This window comes from Pseudorca crassidens, chromosome 15, assembly GCF_039906515.1.
Source record: "Pseudorca crassidens isolate mPseCra1 chromosome 15, mPseCra1.hap1, whole genome shotgun sequence".
NCBI classification, from domain to species: Eukaryota; Metazoa; Chordata; class Mammalia; order Artiodactyla; family Delphinidae; genus Pseudorca; species Pseudorca crassidens.
This window is the reverse complement of record NC_090310.1, coordinates 72,779,097-72,796,818: the sequence shown is the minus strand read 5'-3', so window position 1 is coordinate 72,796,818 and position 17,722 is coordinate 72,779,097. Positions and strand designations below refer to the sequence as shown.

At 43.6% G+C, this 17,722-nt stretch overlaps 1 protein-coding gene across 3 annotated transcripts; it reads right to left on the bottom strand.

Annotated features, from left to right (window-relative positions):
- Window positions 1-3,798: 3,798 nt before the first annotated feature.
- Window positions 3,799-9,693, bottom strand: SRSF6 (serine and arginine rich splicing factor 6). 3 transcript variants are annotated; one of them, XM_067708178.1, is made up of 6 exons: window positions 9,422-9,648; window positions 9,047-9,195; window positions 7,629-7,753; window positions 7,270-7,478; window positions 6,961-7,044; window positions 3,799-6,855 (listed from the first exon to the last, which is right to left on the bottom strand). In XM_067708178.1, exons 1-6 carry the CDS (start codon window positions 9,526-9,528, stop codon window positions 6,492-6,494), a joined length of 1,038 nt encoding a protein of 345 aa, XP_067564279.1. In that variant the 5' UTR covers window positions 9,529-9,648; the 3' UTR covers window positions 3,799-6,491. The 3 variants fall into 3 exon arrangements, 2 of the variants coding, with proteins under 2 accessions (XP_067564279.1, XP_067564280.1); XR_010935333.1 differs by lacking the exons at window positions 3,799-6,855; window positions 6,961-7,044 and adding an exon at window positions 8,097-8,364 and having other exon boundaries at window positions 7,463-7,478; window positions 9,422-9,693; XM_067708179.1 differs by lacking the exons at window positions 3,799-6,855; window positions 6,961-7,044; window positions 7,270-7,478 and having other exon boundaries at window positions 7,635-8,364; window positions 9,422-9,693.
- Between the last annotated feature and the right edge of the window lie 8,029 nt (window positions 9,694-17,722).

The following is a 17,722-nucleotide window of genomic DNA, read 5'->3' as shown; positions in this document are numbered from 1 at the left end:
GTATGCCCCCGGGGGGGAGTCTCACTTGCCTCCTGCCTCTCTGGGAAGCTCTCCAAGGTCAGCAAGTGGGTCTGACTCAGGCTCCTGAGACTAAAGCAGCAACCAGGGCTCCTGGGAGAAATGCCTGATTGCAGGTTTGGGACTAGATAGATGAGCCTGGAAATCTTATACCAGAAAGCAAAAAAACTGCTAAGATTATTAGGGTTGTTTCAAAAGAACTCAGGAAGCAACTTAAATTGACTCCCACTGATCAAAGATAGAATAAAGCAACATCAAAAAGAACTGCAGTGGGTTGAAAAAAAGTTTTAAAATCAAGGGTTCATGGATTAATGGATCTTGACAAAGATCCTGACAAAGATCAGTGGCTGCCAATATGAACGAGATGAATCAGAATCTTATAAAAAGCCTCCAGAATAATGGGTCTCAAATTTGAGCGTGCCCCAGATTCACCTGGAAGGCTTGTTAAAACACCTATGGCTGGGCTCCACCTACAGTTTGATTCAGTGAGTCTGGGGTGGAGCTTGAGAAAGTGCATTTCTAACAAGTTCCCAGGTGATGCCGATGTTACTGATTCAGGAACCACACTTCCAGAACCACTGCTCTAGGTTTATTAATTCACAGGGAATGCAGGGGACAGAACACGCTAAAGGATGCCACGAGAATGCAATCAGTGAAATCAAGACCAAGAAACTACTCAACAGTGACCTTCAAGAAATACATTGCAAAAACAAAAAACAAAAAAACTCCAAATACAGTGCAAGGAAAAAAAAACTGGAGGACCCTATAGATAAATGGGACTTAAGATGTCTTTTTAGAGGTATATATTGAACCATCTTCAGCTGAAATGTCTAGGATTTCCTTCAAAAGTATCTATAGAGAAAGTGGATAGGCATATAGATAGTTAAAGCTGGATGAGTGCACAGGAGGTCCATCACACTATTCTCTAGCCAGTGTTTGAACTTTTGTATAAAAGTAGCAGCAATATATTTAAATAGTACATGCAAGGCTGTTCATGAATGACTGGAAAGGGGTACTGACATTTCTAATACTTGGGCACCATATTCAGCAACTCTGCTTTACCTTTTTCTCACCTGGCTAGAACATTAAGGTTTGACTACTCTAATCATGGAAATTTTTATTTTATCTTTGGCTGCATCGCTCGGTGTGCGGGATCTTAGTTCCCCGACCGGGGATCGAACCCGAGCCCTTGGCAGTGAAAGCACGGAGTCCTTAACCACTGTACCGCCAGGGAGTCCCCTGGAATGGTTTACAACACAGGCAGCTACTATTTCACAAGTGGCTGTGCCAGCTGCTCTGATGATCGCACCCACTGCCTACAATGTGGGAAGACACTGTTTCATAGCTGAGGACAGTTTTCTATTGCATATTCCTCTCATCTACGTAAAAGTTACCTCCAGCTCCCTTTCGGCCCTTGGCCAGGGGAACCACTGTCCTGGTTTCCACAATAACAGAGTACAAATTGATGCCATCAAAGCTCTCCGTTCAGTAACTTTGTCAGTCTCCAAAAGGATTCCTTCCCCTCCTAAAACCCAAACACCCCTTCTTTAGATCTGACCTTTAAAACAGTCTACCCCCCACAGAAAGCACCCCGACAGAATGCCAATGAACAAAACTTAAAAAATCAACAAATGTTAATAGTGGGTGACCGTTTGATAGGAACTGGGTATTGAATAGGCTCTGGTTATCTCCCACAAATTGACTATAAAGGGAAAAAGCGACTTCATAATTGATTCAGGTTATTATCACAATGCGCCACTAGGTATGATGCACTGAGGACAGTCTCATTCTTGTGATATTTCTGCCAAAAATGCAATCATGAGGAGACATCAGACAAACCAAAATTGAGAAAACTTCTACAAAATAACCACCCTTTACTCTTCAAAAATGGCAAGGTCAAGAAAGGCCAAGGACCTGTTCCAGTTTAAAAGAGACTAAATAAAATCATGACAACTAAATGCAGCAAATGATCCTGGGCCAATTGAAAAAAAAGCATAAAGGATGTTATTAGACAACTGACAAAATATAAATACTGTGGATGAGATAAGATTATATCAAAGCTATTTTCCTGGTATTGATAGGCAGACACTATAGTTATATGAGAATGTCCCTGGAAATACACAAAATTTTAGGGATAGAACAGAAAGATGTAACTTACCTTCCAGAGGGTTTAGGAAAAAACAGCGTAAATGAAACAAAATATTATTGGTGAATGGCAAAGGGTAATTTTTTGTACTATATTGCAAGTTTTTCCTAATTTTGAAATTTTATCAAAATAACTATAAAAGAAGACTGCTCATTCATGCCTCTTCAATGCTTTTCACTAAGAGGAAATGAGTATCTGAAATAGATGTTGATACTTTAGGGCTGTTAAGAACTGAACCAGGATTTAAATCCTGCCTCTGTTAACAAACATACAAATAACATACCTTTCTCAGTAATGATCTCAAAAATGGGTGCAAGTTTCTGGATGTTAACAATAAATAATATGAATTACACGTGAGAGTTTCTTAGTAGAAGGTATACTACTTAAATATCACTTGACTTTGTAAAATTCAGATGAGCTATGATCAAACTACCTGGGAAACATTAATTTTACCGGGTTTGCATCTCCAGAAAGATGCATAAGAAACTAGTAATCCTGGCTTCCTCCAAGGGGTCAAGGATGGAATTTACTGTTTATTAACTTTTTGTATTTACCTTCTGATTTTTGAACCATGATTCCTTTCTATTCACTTTATCACTTTATTAAGTACTATGCTGGGGGCCCATCTGTGAAGTTGTTATAAGCCAGCCAAGCAAATCTAAACAAGCTATTTAGGATCTAGAAGACCAATTACACAAATGCAAATACACATCCTTTTAGTGAATGGAAGCATACATGGTGTTAGGGACACAAAGATGTATCTTGTTCAAGATGTGGTTGCTGCCTCAAAAAGCTCAATATTTTGGGACTTCCCCGGCGGTCCAGTGGTTAGGACACCTCGCTTTCACTGCCGAGGCTGTGGGTTCGATCCCTGGTTGGGAAACTGAGATCCCACAAGCCGCACAGCTTGGCCAAAAAAAAAAAAGCAAGTCGCAGAACACACTCATGGTTTGAATACCTTACTGAAGCACATAGGAATTACGACTGGAGAAGTCTGGGCAAATACACTGTGTTAGAAGCAGCTACCTTAGTAAGTGGACTCTAAAAGAGCGATACTTAATATTCCAAGGACATACTACTTTTGTAATTAAAAATTAAATCAGGAACTTAAAACATTCCACAAGATTTGTGTACAACCACAAAACCTGGATGAAGGTAGAAAACAATGCTTTCTGAAAGCAACATAAATAAAAGTGAAATTAGGTGGGAAAAGATGCCTGAGCTCCCTAGTTTATCTGAGCAATTGTCACAGAAAATGTTCAAACTGCTACAAGGTAACAATGGGTAAATTCTGTGTGAAAACTGAAGCAGGGCAATAGCAGAGACTTAGCATGTTTAGTCCTTCGTAACAGCATAGTTACTTATTATGGTACTGTTCTAAGTACTTCTCACATATTAACTTTTCATCTTCACCACCCATGAGGGGTTATCCCTACCACTTTGCGGATGACACTGAAGCCAGTTAAACCATCTACTATGTTGATCCTAACCTCATGTTTCTGAGGAGCTGAAAACAAGACCTTTTCGCATACTCAAATCAGGAATGAAACTTGCCAACGGCAACTCAAATTCAAAAAACCATCTGCCAAATATTTGGCGCTAAGTGGGAATACGCAATAAACTCAAAACAAGCCTTTCCCTCAGTGAACATTTTATTGAAGTAATAAAGCACAAAGCAGGTTAACAAAGTGGGAGAAAGAAGATACCAAGAGAAAAGATGGTAACAACACAGGAGTGGAACATTAAGTCACAGGAGCAGGAAGGACTGGAACTGGCCATAAAGGCACTATGGCATGTCCACACGCTACCACATAAAAGAAAGGGGGATCCAGTTATCATTCACTTCTAGTTTGCTCTCCACCAGGTTAATACTCCATCTAGCCACAGATGAACATGTGGCAAGTTGTAGAGACTCAGATTCTACTTCAAAGTTAGCAAGGAACTAAACATTTCACTGGTCAAGTGGGCCAGCGTTATACATACAGTGGTTTAGCACGTCCAATGATGTAGGTCCACAGGTGTGGGAGAGGAACCAGAATTTTAGTAAGTTGGCCTTTGCTGCTGAATTCTTATGGGTGCAGACATTTACCTACACAATCCCCCACGGGGTGGGGGGGGCTAACAATGCAAACAAACCTGACTACCATGCGATGGAGTATCGACACAAGGAAGCCCAGCTGAAGGAGGCTGCACACTTTCAGAAAGCCTAATCTCACACTGTAGTGCTCCCCTCCTTCATTTTAACAGGCTGTGGTTCTAAAAGCTTTTGTTCTTTCGCTGAAAACAAGAGAATTTTGGTCAAAGCCAATTCTTAAAAGTAACTTGTCCTTAAATGTAATTTGAAAGGCAGTGGAGGCTTGCTTCCTCATGTAAGAGTCCTAACTTTTGTTCTTTCAAACAGGCAAAACAATGAACTATAATTACAGATACCAGTTTCTTCTCTCAAAATCTGAAGCTTATATTGAAAAAAAACCCCAAACAAACCATATTTCTTACGAACATCTAAAAAAAAATATATCAAAAGCATTAAAGAAAATAAGGTCTTGGAAGAAGCATCAACATTCTGGGGCACTATGTTCCTAAGATTAGGCTCTAAGATTTCATAACAGGAAGCCCAGTAATTATTAGAACAAGTCTTTTTACATGAGCAAACACTAGCAGTTACAGTGTCACTTTGGCAACTAGATCTTTGACTCAACCTTTTCCACACAGTCTCAATTTGATTAGGCTTGCCTTCTGGATTATCTGAACCTACAAACCAACTCTAGATTATGATGCTTTCTAGTCCCCCCTGCAGCACAATGAGTGGTACCCACCACACCCTAACACTACCCAGCCCTTAACACCTTATATAGAGTGACAGCTCCCAGGAAGATGTTAAAGCTGAGCCATATAACCTACATCTTGATTTCAGACTAAGATTAATGAGTGCTTTTAATGAAATTACCTTATTTAAACAATCTGGAGAAAGAGATACATACATATATATATATATATATATATATATATATATATATATATATGGTAATTCATTTCTCAAACTGCAATCTCAACTAACTAGGCTTAACGGATGTATGGACTAATTGGTAACCCAGTAACTCCTACAAATTCGCAGTATTATAAAATTTGGTTTCCACAGTATTCATTACCCTTCATGACGAAGTACAAAAGTTTAGGGTTAACCCATTTAAATTTTTTCCAAGCCAACCACATAAAGTTCTACAAGGATGATCTAACCAATTATCACAGAACCCCACTAACTAAAGGGGACTGACTGTTAGGTGGAATTTTACTTTAATCAGTAAAACTGATTTATCAAGCGATCTGTTTTAAGTGCCTGTTAAGGATCTTTCAGTAGAAAATGAAATATTTGCTTTTCCATTTTGAATAACACACCAAATTTCTGATCAAAGAAAGGTTACTTCCATTTTTACATAACAAACATTAAAGACCACGGAACCTTATTCTAACAAAACACTAATTACAATGACCACTTCCAGAAAGTGGGATTCCAGGCTAGATAAGATCCCAAGTAACAGGAACTATTTTTTGAAGAGTTCAATCAATTTAAGTTTGAAAAAGGTTTCATTATTTAAAAAATCTATTAATTTAGGCAAAATTGCATAACAGATCGACTATAAAATCTTTTATTTTTAACTTAACCTGTTTAGGGGGCCAATATGACTTTGGCAAATTTGAATAACAGGACAAAATAATGTTATCCAAATTGAATAATTTATTGCTGGTCTGAGACTTGCCTTGTTTTACACTTAAGTAGAATTTACATTACTTCCACAGATAGAAGATAATCAGTATTTGAAGGAATTTAAGAGTGACCTATTCAATAAGGCAATCATCTTGGTAGCAAACTTTTATTGAAATCTTACACAACTCAAGCTTTATAAAAAGCCAACATAATTGGAAATTGGGTTCTCCCTCTAAAGCCTTAAGTGTTCAAAGCTTGAAACGGTTAATTTAAAATTAAGCAAACAAATATAACAATGACAGAAACCCCTGCAGCAGATGCTGCTGAAATACTTAAAAAAAAAATCTAAATGAGCTTAATCTTTACAAAAGTTATTTTAGCTCAAAAGCTATAAAATCAAAGTTATCTTAATTCTACAAAGGGAGAAGATCTTTGATTTCATGCCATTTCTTTAGAATCTCATCTTTTTCATCAAATTTGGCTACAAATCCAATTTTTGTATGCCCCTGTTTTCGGGAGACTCTTCTTGCAGAAGAGGCCAAGTACAAACGTGGAAGAGTAACTGCCTAAGCAAGTAGGAAAGTGTTCCGTAATAGTGTGCAAAGAATGTAGAGTTCTGGGTTAATCTCTGGAACTCGATCTGGATCGTGACCTTGACTTTGAATGAGATCTAGAATGGGATCTTGAAGCTCTTTTTGGTGGAGGGGACACAGAACGGGCCTTTGAGGGTGGAGCAGGTAGGGGTGAATTGGAACGAGACTGGCTCCTTGATCTGGACTTTGACTTTATATCACCTTTCCCATTTTCTTTGGGGGAACGAGATCGAGAACGAGACCTGCTTCGAGATTTCTCATATTCATCCTTCGATCTGCTCCGAGAGCGCGAACGGGAGCCTCGATCAGACTTAGGTTTAGATTTGCTTTTTGATCTAGATTTCCTGCCTTTTGAACGAGAACGTGATCGACCTTTGCTCCGAGACCTGGATCTAGACAATAAAAGCCAGATTTTTTTTTCAGTACCTTGCCAAACACATAAGCACTCTATAAACATAAAGTATGTAATTCAGAAAAACACTCAAGGACACATTTACCGGGAGCGACTTTTTGAGACACTTCGAGATCTACTGCGGCTGCTCCTACGACTCCTACTTCGTGACCTTCTTCTAGACCGTGACCTGTAACAAGAAACGTGACAATAAATCTTTATCTCAAGACATCTTGATGTGAATGTTTGTACAATTTATGAAAAATAGACTAACCAACAATTGCTCCAATGATGCAACAAAAGAAACTAAGAACTGACCTAATTTCAATTAAGCAGCAATTGAAATACTGCTGACTGAATTTTTCTTTGTGGCAAATACTGTTTCCTCCCTTCTCCATATCCTTCAATAAGTTACCTTGATCTGCTTCCAGAATAAGACCGCCTGTGGCTTGTTCGTGGTTTATCTTCAATTAGTCTAATATTTCTCCCATTGATTTCCGTACCATCCAGCTTATCCAAAGCACGCTTCATGTCAGAGTAGGAGCGAAACTCAATGACGCCTTCATTTGTGCGTTCTTTGTGAGCATCCGCATAGGTTACTTCACCTGCTTGTCTCATGAAATCCTAAAAAGAGCAACAAGACTGGTCAGACCCAAAAATCTAAAGAGAAAACAACTATGCGTTAAATCCAATCCTCAGAAATGAAAGAGCAATACAAAACCCTACCTTTTAACCATTAGTCGTATCTTTTTTACCTCACATCATAGCACTCACCTTTAAATCTTGCCAACTGCAACGACTAGAAAGATTTTCTACAATAAGCCTGAATTCTGTGCGTACAGGTGGTCCATATTTGTCTCTGCCAGAGGTTCTCCGACTGCTGTATCCACCTCCACCACCTTTATCACATGAAGAGAACAATTAGATGCTTTGTAGTGATAGGGATACAAGTTTTTGAAAGTTAGTACAAACATATCAACTTTTATTTACTGGAGTAGGACTTTGCTACTATATTGCTAAACCTTTGATACAGTTGTGATTTGCCATAAATTAAATTAAGGGCAAGTCAAATAGACTAAATCCAACTAAACTCTCCTACATTCTGTTAGAAAGTGACTGCTCCTTTATTCAATTTACCTCGCTAAGTTTTATTTTACAGAACATTGTAAAATATAAAACTTAACTGATTACATGCATTTCTACATTTTACAAAAATGTTTACTAGTTACACTAAGTACTTACATCACAGTGTGAGGTTTTTGGTGGTGGTTTGGCCACAAAACACGCAAGGTAACAGTCACCTAGTTCAGATTAACCAGTTTTGTCTAACCCTTGGAATCCTCACCATCACCCTGCGTCTAATGGCAAAAGGCTGCTGTCGTCATGGCTTCCGGTAAGGTCAGCCAAAGGGTCATAGGGCAAGGGTCACACAATGTATGGAAAAGCCAAGGCCAATCAGGAAAGGCAGTCATCTTAGCCTCAGTGGACACAGCCTCAGCCCCATTGGTCACTTTCAAATTGAAACATCAAGGACTTGTTAAAAAGTTTGAATTCAACATGCAACAATTTCAACATCAAACATTTAACATAACCAAAAATCCCCCCACCTCCTCCCAATAACATGCCCCAACTAGTTCAAATACAGCATAAAGCTCATTTAAATCTACTTTGTGGTAGACTACCACATTACTTCTAAAGAATATTTCCTTTGGCCCCCGCCAATTTGAATAACACTAAAATCTACTCTTAAAACCCCACCCCCTTTCCCGCCCCGACCCCACCTCCACCCCAGCCTGTCCCCAAACTTCTAGGCTAAATCATTCACATTCCCAGCTAATGCACTGACAGGTAAGTAAGGGGCATGCAACAAATACAGCCATCCCTCACTTCCTCCGTAGGCAGAGCCCACGACAGTGCTGACAGGGGCCCAGCACGTCACCCCCTCCCAGCTTAGCAACCCCGCCCCCAAACACCCAAACCCTGGCTAGGCAAAACCCACCACCCAATCCCCGCGCTCCGGCGTCCCGTGTCTTCACCGGGCAGGCGTGAAGGCAGCGGGCCCCGGGGACACCCGAGTCAAACGACCCCGGCCACCGCGCCTGCCCGGCTGGGAGGCCCCACCCCGGCCCCCCTAAGCCTGCGCCCGCCCCCCGGGGTCCCAAGGACGCGGAGCGCGCGGGGGTGGGACTCACTGCGGCTTCCGTAGCTGTAGCCGTCACGATCGCGGCGCGGGCCCCGGGCGTGCTCCACGATCACGCGCTCGCCGCAGAGCTCTTTGCCGTTCAGCTCGTAAACGGCGTCGTCGGCGTCGCGGGAGTCCTCGAACTCCACGAAGCCGTACCTGAGGGGCGGTGCGAGGGCGGGAGACCGGCGGGAGTCGTTAGGCCGGGGGCGCGCACGCACGCGCCCCCGCTCCCCCCGCGCGCTCCCGCAGCCCCGCGCCGCCGCCATCTTGGCGGCCCTGCCACGCGGCGCCGCGGCCTTGGCCGTCTCCTCCTTCCGATGTTGCCCTGCCGCCGCAGGCCCGGGGCGCTGCGGACGGACGTGGGCACCCAGGCCAGACTCACCCATTTTTAAGGTCTATTTCGAGAAGGCGGCCATAGCCACTGAAAAAGCGCTGGATGTCCTTCTCCCGGACGTTGTAGCTCAGGCGTCCTATGTAGACGCGCGGCATGTCCGTGGCGGGCGAGGGGCCCGAGGGCTGGCTGTCGAACGGCGGACCGCAAGGCAGAAGCCGCGGCGCGGGTGCGGGGACGGCGAGAGCCCGGACACACACCTCCCTGCGCAGCGGCGGCCGAGTCCAGCCACACAATGGTGCGCGCGCGCCTGGGCTACGCTATAAGGGCGGGCGGCTGTGGGTGGGGCCCGGCGTGTGGCGTCAGCGCGCTGCACCTACCCTCCCGCGCTTTAAGCCGGAGCGCTGGGCGCGAGGGTGACTTGCGAGTTCTTGTCCGCCAAGTTTCAGGGAAGTGAGGTTCTACCAGCTCACCGAATTTTCTCCACACATCCTTGTAAACGTCGTATTCCGTCTCCAGCCGCGGACCTGTTTTCTAATTTGTACTTAAAATAAAAAAACGAACCGTTCCTCTGTGTGATCTCTCCAGGACTGGCGCTAGGAGAATCCCTTTTTTCATTGGTTCCCGAGGTTGTCATAATAGGCCGCCGCGGTCTCTGATTGGTCCCGGGAAACGAGGCTCGAATTTTCTCCGCGGGTCGTTCGGCTCACGCTCGGCTGGTGGGGAAGGTGCTTTCGGACACAGTCGATTAGGTACCCTTTTCCACAGCGTACGAGGTTTGCGCTCCGAGGTCGTGGGGACCCGGCCGGGCGCGCACAGCCCTGCTGGCTTCTGTCCCTCTTGGTCTCACAGCCGTCATCGTGGTCTCACAGCCGTCATCGTGGTCTCACTTCACCGCCTCCCTGTACGTCCACCTCTCCTTCCATGGGTCTTTCTTGGAGCACTGGCACCTGGAGCCACCTATAGATTGAGGTGTATATGGCAGTCTCACGCTCGCTGTAATTACCGACGAAAGGAGCAGGGCCAAGGCCTCTGGCCCAAGAAAGTTGAGCAAGACCTGGCAGTCCTGCCCCAGAGGTACGCTCATGTTCTCCCCACTGTGGAGAGTCCGTTGTCCCAACGCGATCCCTTCCCCCATTGGTTTGGAAGGCATCTTATCTATGTGGCAGAAACGCACATTTTGGAGTTTATCACTAGAGATGCCATTTAAAGCTGGAGAACTAGATGAAAACCACAGAGGAATAAGTTTAAGTGGAGAGCAGAAGACCCTGGAGTCCTCTGAAACTTCAGTTCAGGAAAAGGTGCTGGGAAGAAGTGACCAGAGAGGTGGGAAGGAGAGCTGGAGGGCGTGGTGTCACACAAGCTGAGGGGAAATGGCATCACGGGGATAATACTGGCTGTTTAGGTATCTCCGTATATTCCAGCTCTTCGTGAGTGGGGCAACCTTGATATTCTACAGGTTCTGTTGAAAGGGGGCGATTTTGCCCCCACCAGGGGACATTTGGCAAAGTCTGGGGGTCTGTTGGCTATCACGACTAGGGGAGGGGGAGTGTTAATAACTGGCATCTGATGGTAGAGGCTACACTGTGCTTAAAGTTAGGTAAGTAAAATATATAGGTGGATCTTAAAAAAGTTGTGTGTGGCATATAGTAATTAGGGAAAGAAGAATTAACGGGATAACCTTTTTTTCACTCATTGAATTGTCAATATTTTAAAGTTTGTTCAAATTCATTGTTGGGGAATTCCCTGGCTGTCCAGTGGTTAGAACTCCATGCTTTCACTGCCTTAGCGCACAGGTTTGATCTCTGGTTGCGGAACTAAGATCCCACAAGCCGCGCAAAAATTCATTGTTGGCAAGAGGTGAACCAGGAAATGCCACTCTGAACATTCCTTTTGGGAAGGTAATGGGGTGGTACTTAGAAGCATATGGGGAGTGGGGTGTCACCTCCTCTCTCCTTTCAGTTCATTTGCCCAAAGAGAAAGATGTAGCTGATGTCCTCCACACTCTCTCACCTCTCTTTCTCCAGAGCCCAGTGACTACTCTTTTTTTTTTTTTTTTGGTCGCGCAGCAGCATGCAGGATCTTAGTTCCCCGACCAGGAATTGCAATCATGTCCCCTGCAGTGGAAGCACTAGACTGCCAGGGAAGTACCACCCACTGACTACTCTTAACAAAAAATTTGAATTGCCTAAGAGGAAACAGTCTCAAGTAGCATCATTGAAGGGAGTGTTGGGTCATCAGCTTTCTGTGGAGTCTTGCTGATAATCTAACTCACCTCTGTTGATATTTTGGAAGAACAACTCAAAGGAGAAATGATGGATGTACAGCATGTGGCGGTGTCTGAAGTGTCTATAAACATGGTGGCAGATAAAGGTCACTGCTCATTTGAAAGTTGTGGAGTGCTGACAGGAGTCTGTCAGAAAGAGAGGGAGAGAAGCCTCAATCTGATACAGAAGAGAGTTAATAACTTCAAATCCATAATTACCCAGATTGTAAAGTATAGTCTGGAGCAGGGCATAGTTGTGATTTTCAATCCAGTGGGTATTCTTACTTTTGGAAACCAAAAGTATTTCCCAAGCTTTGAAGTGATGTAAGCTGGATTCTGATAGGCTGTCTTATGTTTGAAAAATTTATCATTCCAGAGGCTGTCAATTTGAATGGATTTTGGGAAAACATGGCAACTCAAGAGGGTGGAGTGCAATGACTGTGGCAAGCTATGGCCCCAGACCAAATCAGGCCTGCTTTCGGGTTTTGTAAATAAAATTCTGTTAGAGCACCGCCACACCCTCTTACTTACCTAGTGTCTGCTCTTAAGCCACAACAGCGATATTGAGTAGCAGAGACTGCCCGCAAAGCCCAAGATATACACTAATTGGTTCTTCACAGAAAAAGTTTGCCTACCCCTGGTCCATGTTAGGGACTTTAAAGATGCCTGTGGTATGTTGTTAAGTGAGAAAGGCTAGTTTTAATATATGCATGACTCTATTCTTTTTTTTTTTTTTTTTTCTGTATGTGGGCCTCTCACACGGGCCCAGCCGCTCCGCGGCACGTGGGATCTTCCTCGACCGGGGCACGAACCCGTGTCCCCTGCATCGGCAGGCGGACTCTCAACCACTGCACCACCAGGGAAGCCCTGACCCTATTCTTATAAACAACGACAATCACCCCAAGCCTCAACCCTATATATGAACGTATATGTGTGTAAGGGTTGGGTTTGTGGTTGTCTTTGAGCATCCGTGGTGGTGAGTCCTACCCAATCATGTCCCCGCTAATCCTCTCCTAGCATTCCTTACTCCTCCTCCCACTTGCTTCTTACTGTGCCTTGAATGTGCCAAGCACCCACCCACCACAGGGCCTTTGCCCTGACTGTCTCCCAGTATCTGGAGCTCTCTTTTCCAATGGTTTGTTCCCTCATTTCTGGTTTCTGCTCAAAATCACCTTATCACTCCTCTAACCACTCACTTTATTTTATTTTTTCCCAGTTTTATTGAGATACTATTGACATATAACACATGTAAGTTTAAGATGTAAAATGTGATGATTTGATACATGTATATGTTGCAAAACGATTACCACAATAAGGTTAGTTAAGACCTAAATGTAAGGCCAGAAACTATCAAACTCTTAGAAGAAAACATAGGCAGAACACTCTATGACATAAATCACAGCAAGATCCTTTTTGACCCACCTCCTAGAGAAATGGAAATAAAAACAAAAATAAACAAATGGGACCTAATGAAACTTAAAAGCTTCTGCACAGCAAAGGAAATCATAAACAAGACCAAAAGACAACCCTCAGAATGGGAGAAAATATTTGCAAACGAAGCAACTGACAAAGGATTAATCTCTAAAATTCACAAGCAGCTCATGCAGCTCAATAACAAAAAAACAAACAACCCAATCCAAAAATGGGCAGAAGACCTAAATAGACATTTCTCCAAAGGAGATATACAGATTGCCAACAAACACATGAAAGAATGCTCAACATCATTAATCATTAGAGAAAGGCAAATCAAAACTACAATGAGATATCATCTCACACCAGTCAGAATGGCCATCATCACAAAATCTAGAAACAATAAATGCTGGAGAGAGTGTGGAGAAAAGGGAACACTCTTGCACTGTTGGTGGGAATGTGAATTGGTACAGCCACTATGGAGAACAGTATGGAGGTTCCTTAAAAAACTACAAATAGAACTACTGTATGACCCAGCAATCCCACTATTGGGCATATACCCTGAAAAAAACATAATTCAAAAAAAGTCATGTACCAAAATGTTCATTGTAGCTCTATTTACAATAGCCAGGAGATGGAAGCAACCTAAGTGTCCATCATTGGATGAATAGATAAAGAAGATGTGGCACATATATACAATGCAATATTACTCAGCCATAAAAGGAAAAGAAATTGAGTTATTTGTAGTGAGGTGGATGGACCTAGAGTCTGTCATACAGAGTGAAGTAAGTCAGAAAGAGAAAGACAAATACCGTATGCTAACACATATATATGGAATCTAAGAAAAAAAAATGTCATAAAGAACCTAGGGGTAAGACGGGAATAAAGACACAGACCTACTAGAGAATGGACTTGAGGACACGGGGAGGAGGAAGGGTAAGCTGTGACAAAGTGAGACAGTGGCATGGACATATATACACTACCAAATGTAAAAAATAGATAGCTAGTGGGAAGCAGCCGCATAGCACAGGGAGATCAGCTCGGTGCTTTGTGACCACCTAGAGGGGTGGGATAGGGAGGGTGGGAGGGAGGGAGACACAAGAGGGAAGAGATATGGGAACATATGTATATGTATAACTGATTCACTGTTACAAAGCAGAAACCTACACACCATTGTAAAGCAATTATACGCCAATAAAGGTGTTAAAAAAAGGTACAAACTTCTAGTTATAAGATAAGCACTAGGGATGTAATACACAACATAATGAATAGAACGAACACTGCTGTGTGATATGTAGGAAAGTAGTTAAGACAGTAGATCCTGAGAGTTCTTATCACAAGGACAAAACATTTTTTTCCTTTTCTTTTTCTTTTTCTTGTACCTTTATTAGGTGATGGATACTAAATAAACTTATTATAGTAATCATTTCGCAATATATGTAAGCCAAAACATTATGTTGTACATCTTAAACTTCTACAGTGATGTATGTCAATTATATCTCAAGAAAACTGGGGACAAATGAAGTAAATTAAAAACAAACAAAAAAATGAGGTTGGTTAACACCTCCATCTCCTCACATAGTGACAATTTTTGGGGAATGTGTGTGGTGATAATTTTTAAAGTCTACTCTCTTAACAACTTTTAGGTTGTTAATACAGTATTGTTAATTATTAATTATAGTCACCATGCTGTATATGAGGTTCCCCAGAGCTTATTCATTTTAGAGCTGGGAGTTTGTACCGTTTGACCTACATCTCCCAATTTCTCCCACTCCCCAGCCCCTGGCAACCAGTATTCTACTCTGTTTCTATAAGTTCGACTTTTTTGGTCTCTGTGTATAAGTGTGAACACGCAGTATTTGTCTTTTTCTGTCTGACTTACTTGGCTTAGTGTAATGCCCTCAAGGTCCACCTATGTTGTAGCAAAAGGCAGGGTTTCCTTCTTTTTTAATGGCTGAATAACATTCCATTGTGTGTGTGTATATATCACATTCCTCACATTTTTTTTCTTTTTGGCCACGCAGTGAGGCACGTAGGATCTTAGTTCCCCGACCAGGGATTGAACCTGCGCCCCTGCAGTGGAAGTGCAGAGTCTTAACCACTGGACTGCCAGGGAGGTCCCTCCCCACGTTTTCTTTTCTTTTTTTTTTTTTTAATTAATTAATTTTATTTACTTTTGGCTGTGTTGGGTCTTCGTTTCTCTGCGAGGGCTTTCTCTAGTTGCGCCAAGCGGGGGCCACTCTACATCGCGGTGCGCAGGCCTCTCACTATCGCGGCCTCTCTTGTTGCGGAGCACAGGCTCCAGACGCGCAGGCTCAGTAGTTGTGGCTCAAGGGCCTACTTGCTCCGTGGCATGTGGGATCTTCCCAGACCAGGGCTCGAACCCATGTCCCCTGCATTGGCAGGCAGATTCTCAACCACTGTCCTACCAGGGAAGCCCCCGTACGTTTTCTTTATCCATTCTTTTGTTGATGAACACTTAAGTTGTTTCTATGTGTTGGCTACTGTGAATAATGCTGCAGTGAACATGAGAGTACAGTTATCTCTTTGAGACAGCACTTTCATTTCTTTTGGATATGCTGTATACCCAGAAGTGGAATTGCTGGATCACATAATAAGTCTATTTTTAATTTTTTAAAGAACCTCCACATTGTTTCCATAGTGGCTGCACCAATTTACACTCCCACCTTCTCCCCGTATCCTCACTTTTTGATCATAGCCATTCTGACAGGTGTGAGGTGATACAGTGATCACCCACTTTAAACCAGCATCCCTCCCTGTACTTTCTTACCCTGTTGTATTTTTCTTTCTCAAACTTTCACCACGTAACATGTATTTATTTACTCTCTCCCCACCCTCACTAGAGCATAAGAGTCATTAGCACGGGGATGTCGTCTGTCTCTTCACTGCTGTATCCCCAGTATGGAGGAAAGTGCCGGGCCCACAGTAAGTGCTCAGCGTGGTAACTGTTCAGAGCCCAGGAACTGAGGCTGTCCATCCAGCAGATACCCGCGCTGAAGGGCTCACTGGGACATGCTGGTGGGATGGAATCTTCCTCCTTCTGGCTTGTGCTCACCCACTCGTGTTGCCCATACACTCACCCACTCTGAGGGCTGAGAGGTGCGCAGAGATGTCCACTCCAGATCCCACACTTCCTCCACCCAAACTTATCTAGACAGAGGGAGAAGGCTGGGGTGCCTATGGAGACACCAGAATTCTCATACATTGTCAGTAGGGATGCAACTTAATACAGTTGCTTTGGAAGACTGGCTGGTAGGGTCCACTAAAGGGGAAACCTGCTAGTGCTTACCCCATGACCTAACAATCCCACACCCGACAGAACCATGTACATTTGCTCTCCTTAGGGAATGTGCTAGAAATTCATAGCAGCATAATGTGTAGCAGCCCCCAAATTGGAAATCACTCAGATGCCATCAACAGGAGAATGGACAAATTAGTTGTGGTTTATTCACACAGCAATGAGAAGGAATTACAACCATTCACAGCAAAATCAGTGGCTCTCACAACGATGTAGCCCTCTGAGCGAGATGCACGGGAATCCGTACTCTATGATTCCATGTATGTGAAACTGAAAAAAACAACCAAAACTAGGCTATGGTGTTAGAAGTTAGGACCGGGAGTCTGGGGAGTGACTAGAGAGGCGGCTTCTGGCGTTCTGGTCATAGTTTGTTTCTTGAGCTGGGTGCTAGTTACACAGTGTGCTGTGTTTGGGACAATTCATTAAGCCGTACGCGTATGACTTGTGCACCTTGCTGTATGTGTGTGGTACTTCAATGGAAAAATTTTTAAAAAAAGGTAATAAATCTCTCGCAAAGAAAATTGTAACTTACTTGACCTGGAGCCCTCTGGATCCTGCTGGGGACTAAAGGTCTACTGAGGACTTGATTCATAATTTTTGCCCATGAATGTTGATTTGAATCCATTAGTTGCTGTGTTTGCTTCCCAATGGTTTTCTGTAAGCTAATTGCTCCTTGGCTAGGAAGATGTGGCTCTGTCGCCACCTGGTGGCTATTTGTTATTACAGTGGTAGATAAATTCCACCTGCTGCCTCGTCCACGCCTCTTGAAGCTCAGTGACAAGGTCTTTGAAGGTCCCTGAATCCAAATCTTCTAATTGTCAAGCCCTTACCCAGAGGTTTTCTGGCCCTTACTTGAACACCTCCCCTGATGGAGAGTTCACTGCCTAACTGGGCAGCCAAGTCCATTCTTGGACAGCTTGCACTGTGATTAAATTCTTTGTAGAAAGTAAAAAAGTTGCTGCCTTGAACTGTCTACCGGCTGGTTCTGATTGTGCCTCCGAGGCTGTTCAGTAACCACATCTGTTTCCCACACATAGGTCTTTCAGATGTTTGGGGGCAGCACACAGACCCTCTCCCTGTTCATGCCCCCTCTTTTGGCTAAATGTCTACAGTTTCCGCCAAATCTTTCCTGGGGCCTGCTTTCAAGTCCATTTGTCACCTTGGCTGCCGGCTGCTCGTGTGTGGAGACTCATCTGTGGTCCTCTTCAGGTGCGGCCCTAAGAGCCAAGCTCTCCCCCTTGGGCTTGTCTGGACGTGCCCGTTGCTGCTGCCACCGTACTGTTCTCTGGGCCAGTTAAGAGCTTCGGCCGCTGTTGGCATAGGTGGCGGCTGCTGTCTTATTCCTCACTCAGCCCTG

Excerpts from the sequence above, each read along its gene's own strand:
- SRSF6 (XM_067708178.1), bottom strand. The coding sequence starts at position 9,528 with ATGCCGCGCGTCTACATAGGACGCCTGAGCTACAACGTCCGGGAGAAG. Across the intron at positions 7,754-9,046 it reads CTACAGCTACGGAAGCCGCA|GTGGTGGAGGTGGATACAGC; the intron begins GTGAGTCCCACC and ends CATGTGATAAAG. Across the intron at positions 7,479-7,628 it reads GCAGTTGGCAAGATTTAAAG|GATTTCATGAGACAAGCAGG; the intron begins GTGAGTGCTATG and ends TGCTCTTTTTAG.